The sequence below is a fragment of the Gnatocerus cornutus genome, chromosome 9 (genome assembly GCF_029298725.1).
Source record: "Gnatocerus cornutus isolate USDA-ARS CGAHR chromosome 9, icGnaCorn1.1, whole genome shotgun sequence".
NCBI lineage: Eukaryota > Metazoa > Arthropoda > Insecta > Coleoptera > Tenebrionidae > Gnatocerus > Gnatocerus cornutus.
The window spans coordinates 10,417,763-10,435,332 of record NC_142241.1 but is presented as its reverse complement, the minus strand read 5'-3'; the positions used below and the strand labels follow the sequence as shown (position 1 = coordinate 10,435,332).

General features: G+C 39.5%; 1 protein-coding gene across 6 annotated transcripts in view; it reads right to left on the bottom strand.

Annotated features, from left to right (window-relative positions):
* The window catches only part of Rbp6 (RNA-binding protein 6), a 223,188-nt gene that overhangs the window by 42,720 nt on the left and 162,898 nt on the right, over positions 1-17,570 (bottom strand). For all 6 annotated transcript variants that reach the window (XM_088046732.1, XM_088046734.1, XM_088046735.1 and 3 more), the window contains one exon: positions 12,305-12,397. In XM_088046732.1, coding sequence (XP_087902858.1) covers positions 12,305-12,397 — 93 coding nt within the window. The remainder of the gene's footprint in view (positions 1-12,304; positions 12,398-17,570) is intronic.

The window sequence follows — 17,570 nt, the reverse complement described above, 5'->3', positions numbered from 1 at the left end:
ACATTTCCGCCGTCGATTATCAGCGCTAATGCAATTTCAGTCGTCGATGAAGATCACAGGCAAAAACTTGCGTCCCGAATGAATGATATTTCGCCGGTTTGAAAATTCGTGACCTAAATCGCGGCACGTGGCGCATTCGCCACGGTCCCATCAGAATTGACGTTTTTTCTCCCTCCATCATCACTACAAATTTGAAATTTTCCTCCCAGCACTAACACAAAATCCGCTAATTGCACTTTCGTGAAAATCAGAGCAAAAATTGTGAATGTCATTGTGGAGAAATCTCCAAAGGCTGCAGCATTTCGTCTTTGAGAAATAATTCTGAAATTGGAGCGAGTGTATATCTTTGATGCACGAAATTTGTCCAAATACAGTCAGGTTTAGCAAGCGCTCCGAGAAGAAAATAAATAAAAATCAGAGTATCGAGCTTAAGCGTTCTTATCTAGGTGTTTCGAAGCGGACGAATTTAAAAAGCGTCTCGCCTCGGAATCATCACAAGAGTAATGCCGCGGCGACGTTATCGAGGAATAAAACTCAGAAATATAAAGACGTTGATTAAAATATTTTATCAAGTCCGCGAGGCTGAGTGGAAGCTGTTTCCCGCGCGCGTCTTCATCGAAAAAAGGAAAATATTATTCCACTTTTAAAACGACGCCGCTTTTGAACGCTTTGACTTGTCGGAAGACAGAAAGACGCGGTAAAAAGAAGAAGAGAGAATAAAACATAGATATAGAGACATCACACACTGACTGAGACTGCCGAGCGATTTTCCCTCAAGGATCGGAGCGGTTACACTAAGCGAAATACATGCAAATTAACGCGTGTCTGTAGCTGAAAACACGGCTCGACTGCATCTCGTCGTACAACTTCTACATTCGCATACATATATTCATGCATGGATAATGTCGAGCACACGCGAAAGGATAAATTTATTCAAGGGACGACTTAAAAGCCCCCGGACTGGGACTCTTGACTCGCTTGGGGGAAAAATTAATAATCACCACGAGGTCCAATAAGACATTTTATTAACCAGATGTGGCGGCCTTTCAAACAGTCCACGTTGAATTATTTTTTACGGGAATCCCGAGCGGAGGATAAATTATTTCACTGGAGGGAATTTCAATTTGAAATTAAAATCACGATACTAGGAAGTCGTGAGACCGCGCAACATTTATAAATGGATGAGGCACCTTTTTGACTGACATTTCTATCGATTCTTCCGTTAAGTTTTTAATAAACCGGAATGGTCTTGGAAAAGCGGCATATTTTCCCTTCCGGCAAGTTTCGGACAAAGATCAGCTCGTGGGCGGTCAAACTTTTGTTCCGGCAAATATTTAGAGTTGGGGTGTTCCCCTATAATTTGCGGTAATGTCTATAAAGGCTCCGATCCTCGCCTATTTACACACTGTTATTATCAATTTGGGTTAGAAAGTTAGATCGAGCACATTTGTGGACATTTTGCATGCACTGCGCTGTGTCAGGAGTTGAACTCGAGTTTATCGGTAGTTCGCAATACCTCAATAGTTATTACGGTGCTCTCGTCCAATGTCTCTTCTGTTTGCTGTGTCAACTCGTATAACAACTCTGAACAATATTTCTCCTTGTAAAAGCGCAGATGATGACGATAATAATGACGCTTGAAAAAAATCTCGAGCATGTATCGCGCTTTTCTCGTTAATCACGACTTTGGATGAGTAGTGGAGCTCTTGAGCACTTTGACCCTGTTCCTTCTACTCATCTTCTTCGCGTTCATCTTCCGCGCGTGTCGCACGTCGAAAAAACTCTCTTGTATTTTTTGTTGTTTGCATGGCTTAATTAGATTTATTTGGCCGATCCATCATGAAGGTATCGGAAAAGGGAGACCGACAATTGGTCGGAGTGAAAAAAAATCAAGCGATTTATCTTATTTCGACCAATAAATCCGGGTTTTTGGGCACGTCGCCGATTTTTCTTGTTTCCTGTCGATTTATGCATTCCTGGGACGTTTTCCCATAAATAGAATAATAACGCGGCTTGGGTGTCCTTTCCTCCGTGTAATAAACAGACCTGCGGTTATTTTATGGAAAATGTATGTTTGTCGTGGAAGGAGAATCGATAGGAAAGGTGGGTCTGCTGGCGCCGAGGTAAATAATGCTCCCTGTAAAACATTTATCTCGAGCACCTGCATGCAGGCAACCCATCTGGCGTCGTATCGGGTATTTGCGTTACGACCACCCAATTTCGGTTATAGAACGCCGAGTTAATTATTTAACCCGGGAGCATCAACTTTTAGGTAGTAGGAGCACCCTTACAAAAGCTTCACGGCGCTCAACTCCATACGAAATTGCATTATGAATATATAACACTCACTAGGTTTTTCATTTCTTCCAGTTCCTGGAACCGCCCCGGGCCCCATTTAACATCCATAAAAAATGAGAACTAACCTCCCGCCATACCGGGTCAATCTCGTAGCAAATTTTTATCTAATTGTTATCAGCTGTGACCCTTTTTACTGCATATTGAGGCGCGTCCCGTGCTGTTGACAGCACGAGATTTTACAATGAAGATAGCCGACAAAAAAATTTTACGGGCCTGAAGCGTGTCGATGGTTCCTCCATATTTCACCCAACAGGAAGATTTTTAATTGGATGTTTAACCAACAGGAATTAATAGAGCCGTGCAAAAAACTGATCCACGCGAATTGATAATGAAAGAAGGCAACAAACACGACATGTTAATTATAGTCGGATGGCATGAGTCGCAATAATAGATTTTCGGAATCAAAACGAAAGTGAAGGTGTTGGGGTGAGATAAGTAGTGTCGTCATCTGAAGGCGAGAAGTTCAACTAGATTCGCACAAGGGAAAGAAATCTTTCATAACACAACGATTTTAATCTACATAATTTGGGGTAATTGCGGGCTGGGATTTGATTTGAATGACTCCCTTGGTGAAGTTATTAGAAGGTTCCTGAATTCCAATGATGATATTGGCGTCTTGTATATTTATATCGTGGGGTCTGGTGGAGAACATCGCGATCAATTTTGTCTATCGCCTTTAACAGAGGTTGGAGGGCTTCTGGTGAGAGCATTACGGACTCTAACGACTATATTAAGAAGGCTATATATAAGAAATCTAATGGCTGTACGTAATAATAGGCTGAAATCGCGTCTGGTTTTCTCAGATATCGATCCAATTAATTTAGTTGAGTAATAAAAATGTACACGTGCAACGACCAGCTTGTTTACTACTAGTGATTTATCGATGCGCTTTGTAATTTCTACCAAGTGTATATACTTAAGAAAGTTTCCCTATTCCTCTCGGTCACGAATTGAATTTTCATCAGTTTTCTGTCTTAAGATCCCCACATTAATCATACTACAACAGAACTTTATCTCAATTATTTATCTATTGCCACGAGGAAATAAAGCGAAGTTAGGTATTCCAATTATCTCCACAAGAGGAAATAGTTGCTCTTGATTAATTCAAGGGGGATATAAGTTCTTTCCTTTCTTCTACTTCCCACTTTTTTTATCGAAATCGTTTAATATAAATCGGAGTCTCATTACCAGTTAATGACGACGTCTTCTCATCAGTAATTCAGCAAATCAGCGTCGAAGAGAAGCGAGAAGCGCGGCTTTAACACGCTGTCATTTATTTTTGCTGTTTTCCTCGGCGTTCCCCTTCAGTCCCTTCTTCTCATCTATCTCTTGCAGGACCGACTGGTCGCGGCAGCGGCATCATTAGCAACTTGAATTATGGATTGTTTGTGCTGTGCTGCTTGTTGTTCGGGGGGTTCCTCTCGTTGCCCTCGAATGTATCAAACCGTGGTGCGTGCCATTTAGTTTTGCGGAAAAAAATCCGTGATTTATGGTGTACAGACGCATTGTTAAAAATATCAAATTGACAGCATCAGTTGGCCCTAAATGGCCGCAGACCTAGAAGCCACAAACCTCAACGCTAACCAAATGAGACCGCATAGCAAACAAGACTAAAATGGGGTCCAAACTAGAGCAATTTTTAAAGGATCTACCTTTAAATTCGGCCTGGCCAATTCCTAAAATCCTAAAAATTAAGAAGAAATACAATTTTTAAAAATTTTAATTTTCCAGACAAACTATAAATTTCCAACATTTACTATTCAAGCCTGCAGTTTTGATGCTAGAACCATGAAATTTGGGGAATTTGCTATTTTAAAGTTGTTCATTAACTGCTCCAAATATCACAAATTTAGAACAGTAGACATAATTTTTAAAAATTTGTATTTTCAAGGATAGTTTAAACTTTTTAATATCTTCTATTAACTCCTGTAATTTTCATATTTTTAACGCCATAGTAATGAAATTTAGGGAAATTACTGGTTTATTGGATGTCCCAAATACCAAAAATTTAGAACAACAAACACAATTTTTAGAAATTTTAGTTTTCAAGGTGAGCTAAAAATTTCCAAAATTTTTTATTCAAGTTTATAGTTTTAATATTTTTGATGTTAGAACAATGCAATTTGGGAAAATTACCACCTTGGAGTTGATCATTTGCAAATCCCAAAAATTTAAAATGTAGACATAATTTTTAGAAATTTTTTATTTTCAAAGCGAGTCCAAAACTTATAATATCTTTAATAAAAATTAGTGCTATTTTTGATGTTGCAGTCATGAAATTTGGCGAAATTACTATATTTGACTAGATTATTGTCTGCCCTAAATTCCGAAAATTTAGAACAAGGAACATAATCTTTATAAGAAATTTTCATTTTCAAGGCAAGGTAATTTTTTTTAATATTTCCTAGTCAAGTTTGTAATTTTGATAGTTTTGATACTAAAACAATGAAATTTGGGGAAATTATTATCTCAAAGTTGTTCATTTGACTGTCCCAAATTCCAAAAATTTATAACAACAAACACAATTTTTAAAAATTTTCATTTTCAAGGCGAATGAAAAATTTTCAATAACCTCTATTCAATCTTGTAGTTTTGATAGTTTTGATGCTAGAACAATGAAATTTGGAAAGGGTTTTACTTTGAATTTGTGTATTGACTCTTCAAAAAAATCCCAAGAATTTAAAGCAGTAGTCAAAATTTTTAGAAATTTTTATTTTTAAGGCGAGCTTATAAGTTTTTAATATCTTCTATTAACTCCTGGAATTTCGATAATTTTGGTGCTACAGCAATGAAATTTGGGATGATTACTATTTTTGGATTATCCATTGTATGTCCTAAATCCTAATAATTTAGAACAAGAAACAGAAGTTTTAGAAATTGTAATTATCAAGGCGAGCTAAAAATTTTCAATATTTTCTATTTAAGCTTGTAGTTTTGATAGTTTTGATCCTAAAACAATGAAACTTGGGAAAATTATTACTTTGAATTTGTGTATTGAGTGTTCCAAGTCCCAAAAACCGTTGGGACACCCTGTATTTTTATTGCAAACAATCGCTTTTTAGTAATCTTACGGTTCGTAGAATATAATTATACACCGCGCAAAGTCGCAATGCAGCGTATTGTTTTCGTACGCCCCAGAGTAAGCATAGCAAAAACTTGCGATTTTTTCCAACTGTAAATGTTGCCTAATAAAACCGACTAAAAGAAAAAAAAAGCTTAAATTGTAACTTAAATTTTTCGGGTTTGGTCAGGAATTTTCGTCGTCGAGTTCGTTGAAATTTTGACTGCAGCGAAATTAGGATTCTTGGGGCACGTTTGGTATTTTAGTTAGAGGACGCGTGTTAAATAGACGTCAGAGGGCGAACGTGTTGGTTCGCGTCTTCGTTATCGATTCCTCACACACACGTCGTGATGTGATTGGCGGATCGTTGAAAAAGCCGATTTGAAAAAATAATTGGATGCAAGGCTGTTAATAGTTATCAGGAAAAGAGATAGGGCCAGGAAGCGAGTTGAGTGCTTTCGAGTCTTTGTCCGCGTCCATGCCACGTCACGCGCGGCATAAGCTCGAGTGGCACTCTACATCTTTGCACGTCTATCCTGAGAACTCTTCAGTTGTCTACGACGAGGTCGCCCACAATACGCCATTATACATTGTATCTGTCGTCTTGCACGAGTGTTTCTCTTAAAGAGAGGACGACACTCTTGGATTTATTCTTCTTGTTTCTGTTGTAGTCGCGCGTTTTAATTATGTCGGTGGGCGTCGAGTATTATTTTTGCCGTGTCAGCTTGTCGGATTAATAAGCTCTAGATTGGTGGATGTGTTATAATTTAATTAAATAAAGAGGGGGTCGTCGGATTAATTCTTCTCAAACTTAAAGAGGAGATTCGTTTACTTGAATAGCAAGAAGGAAATCGCGTCATTATTTCAAACGACCGCAGAGATAGAGAGACGGGAACCGTGTTGTGAAACTCGTTAGTTGCGGAAAAAATAGGCGAATCAACGGACAAAGACAATCCGTATAGAGCCGGAGACTTAATCCAATTGCTGATGTGCCACATCTGTCCAAGCTCGACATCTCGAACCATAATTCCAGGCCACTGTCTGCGCCTCCCTCCGCAAATTGAAAAATAAATGAACTCTAACAAGACAGTGCTTAATTGAACAAGCTGCTTTTAAAAGCAGAAATCCCTTGAATAATGAGTCGGCGAGAAAGTTGGGCATTAAGAAAAATCACCCCATGTTAAATGCCCCCCGGAAAATAAGATAACTTCGGAGTCGTCGATTTCGACATAACTCAAAGCCACGCGCGCGTCTTTGCGAGTATCCTTTTTTTTTCGAGCTTCGAGTCGAGAGGAAATAAAAACATAGCATCAAAAACGATGCCTACCCATTTCATGTCCGGTGCGGGTTAAACCCTCGGTGATGGGGAGCAGTAGATCGTGGGATTTGCAGAAATTCTAGAGGCCTAACTAAGTCCCGTGTCACGGAAAGATCCACGCCCGGATATCTCGACCACAGCGCCCTCCCTCCAAGTAGCTCTCCTGCGACGCAGGATTTAATTAAATTGATATCTATTAACTTGCCACCAACTTGCTGAATGTAAATAGAACTCGGGGCGTCGTTCTACCTATCGAAGAAAACGGTAATTATCAGGGACGTGACATGTGAACAGCTTATTGGCTTTTACGGATACTGATGGGAAAACGCGATCGAAAAGTCCCACTGCTGCCCATTTAGGGTAAACGTCGGAAAAGTGCTTTGTTTCATGGTTAGATCAAAACACCCGGACGAGCTTTATATTTATCTTCATTAGTCTTGCGTATTTTTGTTAGAATAAATCTCTTTTGTATACACAACCTTTCAGCTTGACTACCGCGTTTCAATATTTTACGCGACGCGTTGTTATCCGTTTTTTCTCACCAACGGAAAATGATCCATTCGAATGCATTTTTACTCTAAAATATTAACACACGCTCCGGGGGGAAATTAACAGCAGAAATTTCCAAGAATTATCAGAGGGTGAATAATTGGATCTCTAAAGCAATTACATAAACGTTTACTCAGCACAAAAATGCCTCAAACAAAAACGATTCCTTTCATCTCGCGAGCTCAAACTGAGAACGCAAAATGACCAAGCTTGGTGGGCGTCAAAACGCAAAAAAAAGGTGAATATATCAATCAACGTAACTCCCTGTTAACTTGAGACGCGACGCAAAGTTGCGGCGTCGTAAACCCAAAGTTTAATTTACAACGTGATTTTATTGTTATTCTGGTTTTACAGCATCAGGAGCCTGTACATTATCGAATTGGTGTCACCGAAACTGCAATGTTGTATTTACGTCGGACGTAATGAGAGCGGCGTTTATAATACCGAGTTGGATAATTATTAAACGCCATAAACTGAAGCACGTCTCGGTTCACCTTCTTGTGTAATTTAAGACTGTCGTAAAAGGGTTTTCTCTTGATAGTGGCATGACATCAACATCACCACCGCTAGCAAAACAAAACGATAGTCGGGCGCGCTTATGCGATGCGCTGATAATGCGAACGTTAATAAATTTTGTTTAAGATAATCTGATTGCGGTTTATGTATTATGCATTTCGGGTTAGTTTATTTTCCAACGAGCTTTACGACCAGGAAATTAGCCAGCGCATGCAGTCGACCAACTAAACGCGACCGATCTTCCTTAACAACCCCTTCAAGACTCATTTACCAACGAACTAAATCATTCGCGGCATCGCACCTAAAACCAGCATTACAAGATTCTTTACGAACGAATATTCGCCTTGTGGCAGGCGAGGGAGAGCAGGATTAGTTCCTATTAGAAGACCAAATAGAGCAGTTAATGAGCTGCCTGATTTATGAAGAAACGCTTTTTCTTGTTTGGAGGATTCGAAAAGTCGCCTTCTTTGCATATAACATTTGCAATTATGACGAGTTGTGCGGTACTAATGGTCAAATCGCCATAACCGGTAATGGTTTATTGTCACTAACAAAACAAGTATCTTTGCCCGGTGTAATTATAAACATGTCTAGCGCGTCGGTCGTCGTAAAAGTCTACATAAAGTCAATGATTTACACATAACGCGACCACAGTGAGAATCTAATTAAACAAACGTAAAAAAAAGAAGAACCGCATGCAGAAAAGGTGTATAATCAATTAGACGTGAGAAAGTGACTTGTAGGTCATACGCGAACGAAGACATAAAGAAAACGAATAACGATAACAAGTTATTCGAGCGACATTATACCAGAAGGATGGATGGAGATTACAAATTAGGACAGCAGTCGAATTTTTCACTATAATGGCGTGTGTTATGCGAAAGGGCGTAGGATGACAAAGTGAGTTAAGACATGTAATGAGAAGAGGTTTGTTGGAAACTTTGGCAAGAGCATTAAATATGTAAAAGCATTAAAGTGCACACTTTCTTTAGTTTCGACTGATTAAAAGTTCGTTGGTGTATTTCCAGGGTTGTGTACAATGACTGCGAGAGGAAAGGCGTGTAATCCTCCCCGGAAATAACGCGGTTGTTTTCGAAGGTTTACATTCATAATTCCGGGGATCAGGGGCGGCGGCGGTGGCGGTGGCGGCGATGTCGACTCTCAGGTCCCGTCGCGTTATGTAAGAAGAGTGGAGAAGCTCGCGCGCGCTTTCATTCCCATCTGAATATTCCCAAGACGAGGAACTCTCATACATGACTTTCCTAGTTCGCCCCTAAAGTTTCATAAGTTTGATGTCGAAGTTGGTGTTTTTGATATTGGCGGCTCGCTCGTAAGCGTTCAATTACCCAAACAGTTGCTCCGGGTTATAATTCCTCTGTTTTAATGGCGGCCTCACAAATATTCCTCCGTAATGAACTCATTAAACTGATTTAACTGCCTTCACGAAAAAGCGCAACCCCTTCTTCACTCGCCAGACAAAAACGGTTTCGTTATCATAAATTAACCCAACAATGGCCGGTCGCATAACCGCCAAATAATTTACACCCTCGCGGATTACCTGTTAAATTGGATCCGTGCATTTTTTAGGTCGCTGTTACACGCTCGGGTCCTTGTATTAATTCCGTGATGTTCATTAGTCACCGGTCCGTGATCTATCGTTTGTTGTGACATTTAACCGTTGAGTTCCGCTCGTTTTAATCAAACCGTTATTGTCTGGCTGGGCTCGTCTCAGTTCCATTCCGAAACGCAAACGGAACTTGCAGTTGACAAGCATAAATTTAATGGAGATATATATTGGAGCGATTTAGAACCGAATAGATGTCCCGAGGCAAGCGTTTGTTTGTGTCATCACATTGGCAACCCCTAGCTAAAAACTTCCTCTTCTGCCTTGACGAGATCCGCACGCTTTTCGTCATACTTTAACTCAGCCTAATTCCAAGGTGTCTTCTCTTCGCAAAGTCGCCACCGGCAATTTACACGTCGGCTTTACATTTTTTTCTCTCTGCCGATTTTATACCACAATTTATCCGCTTTATATGGTCTTTTTGCGTGTGTTTCCGAGCCATAAAAAGAAAAGTAATAAAGGGGAATTGTCTTTTGATATTTTTCGAACGAATATGAATTTTCTTTCGTTATTATTTTTCCAAGTGATGTATTTCCAAATGAGATTCCTCATGCTTTATAGCTACTTGATGCTTGTACGATTTCAACCTCGAAACAATTTTTCAAGCTGACGCTTCCATGGTCAGACAACTCTCTTCCTTTGTCTCACATATTGATAATTTCCCCTCAGAGTGTATTCATGGACTCATCCGTTTCCTGCTGTGGTGTTAGGTAGATCATTAGCCGGTACAAACGCGAGTGTTGCATATGCTGTTTACTACTTCAACAAACTACATTTACAACACCAGTTCTTGCAAATAACTTCTTGTTTGCTATTTTACGAGATTTCTACTCACAACAACAACTTTTCTACCTATCTTTCATGCACGAAACATAAATCAACAAAGCAAAGAAAGAAACTTAAGTTGTGCAGTTAATAAGTCGAAATCAATTTGAAAAAACGTCAAATTCGAAATGAGCGTTTTGTTTTTTCAGTACTTTCGATTTCAGCGGAGCGCAAATATTTGTCGGTTAACTGTATACCTGAAATAATTCCGCTACAGCGCAAGAAATCCTAAACAAACAAAGTTGCACCGATCTTTTTTTTATATTATTTGAAGAGCAGAAGGTCGCAGCATCTCCCCGAAATTCTTGATATTATACACAGCACACACGTCGATTATGGCGTCCTATAAAAGCTGGTCACAAAATCCCGTTGGTACATGTTCCATTTATTGTACTATGCAAATGTCTCGTACAGTCCATGCAAATCACTTATAAGCAGCGACAGCTGTTTGTAACGATACCTGTATTGTAACCTGGTCTCTCGAAAATCTAGTTGGAACATGGTTTCGTGCGCTTAGTGGAGGTGAAAGGCCAACTCCTGTGCTTAGAATTTTATACGACCCTTCCACTAATATTTATTGATCGTCTCTTACGAATATTGGCCAACTTTCCGCAAAATGTTCCCTCAATAAATTACGGCGCCAAATTAGGTACTATTAGATTTATTAGACCACCGCCTATATAAATTTGATGTCAACGGAAAAACAATAAACAAAACAATAATTTATCGGAAGACAGAAGGGATGCAATCTGCGACAACATGGCGGAGTTGGAAACGAACGAATTAGGTAGCTTCTAACTAATTCAGACCTGCTTAATTAAGTGATTTGCGAAAAATATAAAATTGTAGGGCGCGCGTTGTGACATAAATCCCCTTAAAATCGCTCTCCGGATGGAAGTCGATCTAGAAGAGGAAACATACGAAACTAACGACTAGGAATAACCATGAATTTAGCCTTTATTTCTATTCAATACGCACAAAACGAAAAAAATCGCGTGGGGAACAACTTTAGCCGAGCTGAACTAAAAAAATGGTTTTCCAAAGTGTCTAAATCCTCCATTACAGAAAAGCGCATTTTATCTTCTCTCAGGCGCGTTTAAATGATAAATGATTATTGAACACCCGTCATAGACTTTCGAAACGGTTTTCGATTTCTTCATTTAAACCAGCCAACAGTTATTGTTTCCCCTAGAAAAAATTTAAACTGATTTCAAGTACGCTCTTAGCTTGAAGATTTCAAGAGCCCGAAAACTGTTAATTAAACCAAAAAATAAAACAAATTAGTGCAGTTTCGCTCAGTTGAAAATGAAATTTTCTTCGGTCCCCACGGACCAGTCGTATTTATTTTCGCCGAGTTGTTCCGGGAAAAAGCGTTGTTAAACTTTCTGTTTGACACAGAACGCGTTTTTAAATTATGAAACGCATGTGAGGGTGGCCATTCATTAGAACATGCGCGCCGGAGAAGCTTCTAACTAATGAATTTCCGCTGTCTTAACTAGTGCAATCGTCACGAAATTCGCATGTGTCCAATCTCGGGGTCATTGGATGACCCGAACGACATCCGCCTCCACTCTTGCACGAATCACCATCCACTTTCTACCTTGTAATTTAGCCGAGAGTTGCGCCTCTACTAATTACGGCCTATTGATGACGAGGACCAACGCCGCTGACGAGTACATGTTCAAGTCGAAGTGTGACTTGCTTACTAAATATCGCACGTGAAGAGCATAGAAATCGCCGGATTATTTCGGCGAAAAACTTGTTTGTAATAAGATTTGCTTAGGAGGGTTTTAAATTATTAATTTTTGCAAGGGCCGAATGCTACGGGACGAAACGTGCTAATTCATAGGTTTTTCGCCTTAATTTCGCAAGTAATTGTGTTTGCTAGTTTTTGCTCCATGTTTGAGGTGTGACAACGGAAAGGCCAACAGACCAAGGGATGTAATTATTTGCTCGGCGTTATTAGTAAAAAATTAAGTTGTACACCCTGAATAAAATCGGACAAAAAGCGAATATTCCTCGATGTAATCAAGTTTATAAGATGGGTACTCACCGGACCGAACTGTTCGAAATAACTTTTGACGTCCTCTAGGGTAGTGGGCGCTGATAATCCACCAACGAATATTTTTTTCGTCCTGGTTACCATCTGCAACAACAAAACAACATGATTGGACTCCGTAATTTCATTCAATATCGAAACTTGGGTCGTTGATAAAAAAAAGGAAAAAAAATCATAAAACGGAGGTCAGCCGCTGCAAACTCGTCCGGTTTTTATCCGAGAGGGTAGACGCACGAAGGGTAGGTATTATATTATCCTTGTCGAGTATGGTGCCCCCTGGCGAAGGAATGCGATCGTGTGCGACGCCGAGGACCCCATTCAACGGCGTGAAGCGTACGCTCAAAACTCATAAATTATACACTTTGTACTTGAAAACCTGCAAGCCGCTCATGCCAAAACGGCAATTTGTTTAAAATTAATTAATAAGTTCATATACTGGCGCGCACTGACATTCCTTGTGATAAATGAGAAACGTACACGCTCGACGCAACTCTGTTTCATATGCAAAATTATTAAACGTTCTGTTGTACAGACACACACTATACAGGGGTTGAGCGCTTAATATGCCAACTTCATAATTTGAGGCAACTGGAATTAATAAACGACTCAAGTCGGTTAAAGCGATCCCATACTTCACTTTAATAAACTGCAACTTGCAACGCCGCTCTCTACTCTATGCATCTCGGACGGAAGTCACTAACAAGACGGGAGTTATTGTTATGATAGTCGTGATGAACAATGTCCTGAGCTACTTGAAAAATTACCCCAACTACTTCAGTTTCTACGCAAAGGTGAATCGGAAAAACCACCGAAGGAAAGTTTTAAAAGTGTACAATACGAGTCATTCTAAATAAACCATAAATTGTTCAAATTTGAGAACAATATTTGCTTACGGTGCTAATTTTAGACTGAAATTTGGGTATTTTTAGCATTTCTCTCCTCCCAGGTCCACGAATATCTAACATATATTTCCTTCCTTATTAGAAAACAATGTACCAACAGCACATTGCAGCAACATATTGTTGTGTTTACATATTTACACTCATAAAACGACATCGTTTTTAGTATGTTAAGTAAACGCAATCCACTTTAGAACCTGGAAAAGATTTAGGCGAGCGGTGGAAGCTTCTAGAAAAGCACGCCCCTGAACTTAGCCACTGGATGCAAACTCTTCTTTTTCTATTTCTCTATCATATTGCACCCTCCACAAAAATGTGAAAACAGTAATTATTTACCAAAGAAGAAAAGACACTTTTTTGACCCACTTAATATTTAGTTTAAGCAACCCAAAATACGCATTCCTTTGACTACTTGTAATAGAGAAATTTAGTTTCTCAGTTCAGCAGCAAACGACATATTGATACGTGCTCAAGCTAGAAGTGAAAAAATGTTCCGTTTACATCCTCATCGCTTCAAAAATTTCAGCGAATGCCTTTGAACTTTTTTGCCGTTGTACTAATTTACTAATCAAAACACGCACTCTCCCACTTTTTCCGCATCAGAGGGCATCAGCGTCCAATTATTGTGATCAGGCAAAAAACGGAGCGATGGAACTGATTTCTGAGATGTACGAAAAACAATCAAATAGAGTACGAAATAAAGTTTTTTATGTACGGCGCTTGTCAAGTCATGAAAAGCGTTTTTTAATTAGAGCTCGTAAATCATCATTTGCCGGAATAAGTATTTTAATTAGCTAACTACGCGAGTAACTTTTGATAGATATATTCTAAAGTTTCACCATTAGTTCAACGAAAGTATTTTCGAAGGTTTAGAGGAGGTTCTAGTTTGATAGTCCTTTCTCAGTTTTAATTAATTTGGAATCCTTTCAAAACCGGTCAATGTTAAGTGAAGATGCGATTAAAAATAGTCATGTGATGTTGACAATAATTAGAGGCGATCTTGCATTTAAATTGATTAGAGTCGAGCGGAGAAAATTGCAAGAGACAAGAGTAAGATGTTTCGTTTTCAATTCTTCCTCGGCTGTTTTATATTTAAAGAAATAAATCTCTGTCTCGCATACATAAGCCGACACATTTGGTTTTTTCCTTCGTAGACGCAGTTTTATGGAATACATTTTTTATTTTCTTTTCCAACTGGTTTTAATTCATAAGTAATAAAAAGGGGTGTACTATCACAGCCATAATTTGACGGTTTTATGTCAGGACTGCGCTGTCACTGGTGGAGCATAAATTTTTGAGGGATGATAAAAAATCTGGGACGTTTGAAAAACAACCCCAAACCATTGGAAGTGATTCGCTTTTTTTGATAAAAGCAATCAAGTGACAATGATTGGCGGTCAGGGAGATCGCTGCGGACTCTGACCGAGAGTTCTGTAGCAAACAGAAGAGGCAATGGGGTGTTCAGCGTTTACGTTGAAACAAAGCGGGCGGTGGCTTAAAACAAATGCATGACTGGGCACATTTATTTGATTCCTGGGATTTTTGTGAAAGTTCTACTTTTTATTGGTGTGCTTCGAGGGGTTTACTAGGCTATATTACATTTCGATCGATTTTGACAAAGCTTTTAAATTAGCTTTCTTCAATAAGAGCGCCGATTGAAAAGGTACTGCGAGTACATTTAAAAGCAATTAAAAATTTACGGGGCTCGTTCCTTTCTACCGAGCAACGTTAAAATTAACATTGGTTTTGCATTTCCGGCCACTCTTGAGACGTTCGCTGAAATTTAATAATGCGAGATCAAACGGCGGAGTTTGGTAATTCAATGCAGCCAAAGGTCACTTCACTAGCCCACAATGTAGCGTGGTCAATTTACCTTACTATTAAAGTCTTTTCCTTGGAACTAAAACTTGAAATCAAGCGAACATCTGCAATATAAAAGACATGTCGTCATTTCTAATTCCAAGATAATCTCTCCCCGCCTGCATCGAAAACCCAAACTCTTTCAATTTCGTTGCTGTTCTATCGGTGGAGATTAAACTCGTTGTCGTCATCTCCGTCTTTAGAATTTTGACAAGTTGGCCGAATAAGCTCGCATATAAATTGACAAAATTTGCTAAATCCACAATATTTATGTAATATTGAATGAGGTGGTTTAAAAGCGCCGCAAGCATACTCCAGTTCCGCAATACTGCATAGAGTCGGTAGATAATGACGAGGGATTCGCGGATTTGTGCGAGAAGCGATCAGGCAAAGGCCGCTAATGAACTGTGAAGCTGATAGCTATGGATATTCGTATTTTCATCCCCGTCAGGTGCACAAACTCCCAGATTTCTATCCTTATCCGAGTCCATACTCCCCCGCCGATAACGGCATTTTCCGGGGTTGCCTGAACAGGAAACTTTGCCAGGTGAGATAGCTCCCTCAGATAATCTGTCCTATTATATCTGCCGTCTCATCTCAACCAGAATGTGCCATATTAACTTTGCAGCTTTTAACATTAACATGGGAAACGCCACGGCAATTCCAACTAGTGGGGAAATTCAATTTGGAACTAAAACGATCATAATGTTGGCGAATATTTTAATATTACGGTTGGTAGCGGCGGCGGCGTGAAAATTACAACCACAAAACACCACGTTGGATTGTCAACCCGAAATTTACGTCCGTCTGAACATTTCAAGGCGCTTGTAAACATTTATTTACATTTTTCAAACGAATCAATAGACGTGTGGTCCTCTATTCTAGTTTCCCTCTGTCTTGTAAGAACTTAGACTTAAGCGTCCATTGCTTTGTTGTACAATCACTATTACTGTAATTGGAACAGTACTGGTCCTTGTATAGTCAGTCTGTTATCTGCTTCAAAGGCTTTACTGAAAGACACAATTTGTGCAAAGTCAATACTTCATCTTAAAAATGTACACCGTCACAATAAAACGAACGAAATGGTCTTTTCTAACTAAATTCGCTTTGGAAACTCACTTTGTGTTCCATTGTAATGACTTAAGTCGAAACTACGAAGAAAATTTTCTAACGAGGACACTAACAATTCTCTAAGTTAATGATCTACACTGCACCACAGGAAGTTCACGACTGATAAAACTGCGTAATGTAATTGGCAGTAAATTTTCTTCATACCGACACAAAAATGCAAACCTGATAACGGTGATGATATTGGGAAAAAATATTTACCTTGTATACATCGTGGAGCTGAGCAAGTTTAAACAATAATGTGTACTTAGGTAATAGCTTCTGTTAAAGTAAGCAGTTTTTTTTAACTATCAAGGAGAAAAAATTTCGATAATACCTCTGTTATAGTCTAAAAGAATATTCCTGTACACCCTTTGCGCTGCTGTAATATTTACCGTCCCAAAAATAGTCACTCCTGAAAAATTCATCCCTTAAAAGTCACCGACAGCATTTCAAAATCGGCGCCTTATAAATCATTCCCGGTCATTTTATTATAATTTTTGAGACTTCTTTCTGCACTCTCAAAAATGTTGGTGATATGATTGAATAATTTGATTGCCCCCCCGACACTTTATTTAAAAAGTAGGTTAACTAAAAATACCGTCCAGTTTATACAGGTGGTGCATTTTTAACGACCTGCCTATTTTTAAAGGGATCAATAGAGTAAACGTCACAAAGGCTCTTTCCTCGCAAACGGAAAGAAAAATTATAATGGTTACATTATTACCCCACACTTGCATTAATAGAATGGCGCAGTGTAAAGCGTAAAAGATTCAAGAAACCGGCCTTGGAGGCGGCAGTGTCGTCCTCCCGAAAGTAGAATTCTGCTTGGCAAACAAAGTATGTACGAATTGCCGCCTCATTATGAAACGTAACAGTAAATTTCCACGAAAACACCGCCGAAGCACAATTCTTGCCGAGTTCCTAGTCGTCAGCGGAATTCTTATCAAGATGCGGGTTATATTCTCGCAAGTCGAGCGGTTATACGCACCTAGACTTAACCCCCTTGTACTTCCTTGTTTTCTTTTCTCCCTTCGTGGACATAAAACTGCTCGTTGCAGCGTTGCCAAAACTTCGAAATTCTTTGTCCGGACTGTAATTACGGGGGCACACGGCAGCTGACAACGGATCCAAGACATTGTTTGTGTGATGAATTGTTGAACCGGTGCTGCAGCGGACGACGTAACATTCAATGGAATATTCAACCCTCTACGCCACCGACTTAGTCGGGATCGCGCGCCCGAGAAACCATCCCATTACAAATTCAACCCGCTTTAAATTTTGGATGGAGACCACTTCCCCTTCGCGGATTTTAACGTGGGGCAGCGCGTTTTTCACTTCCGGATTCAGGTCACTGGCGCGCATCGCGATTTATTGGTCAGTTTTTCATCCCG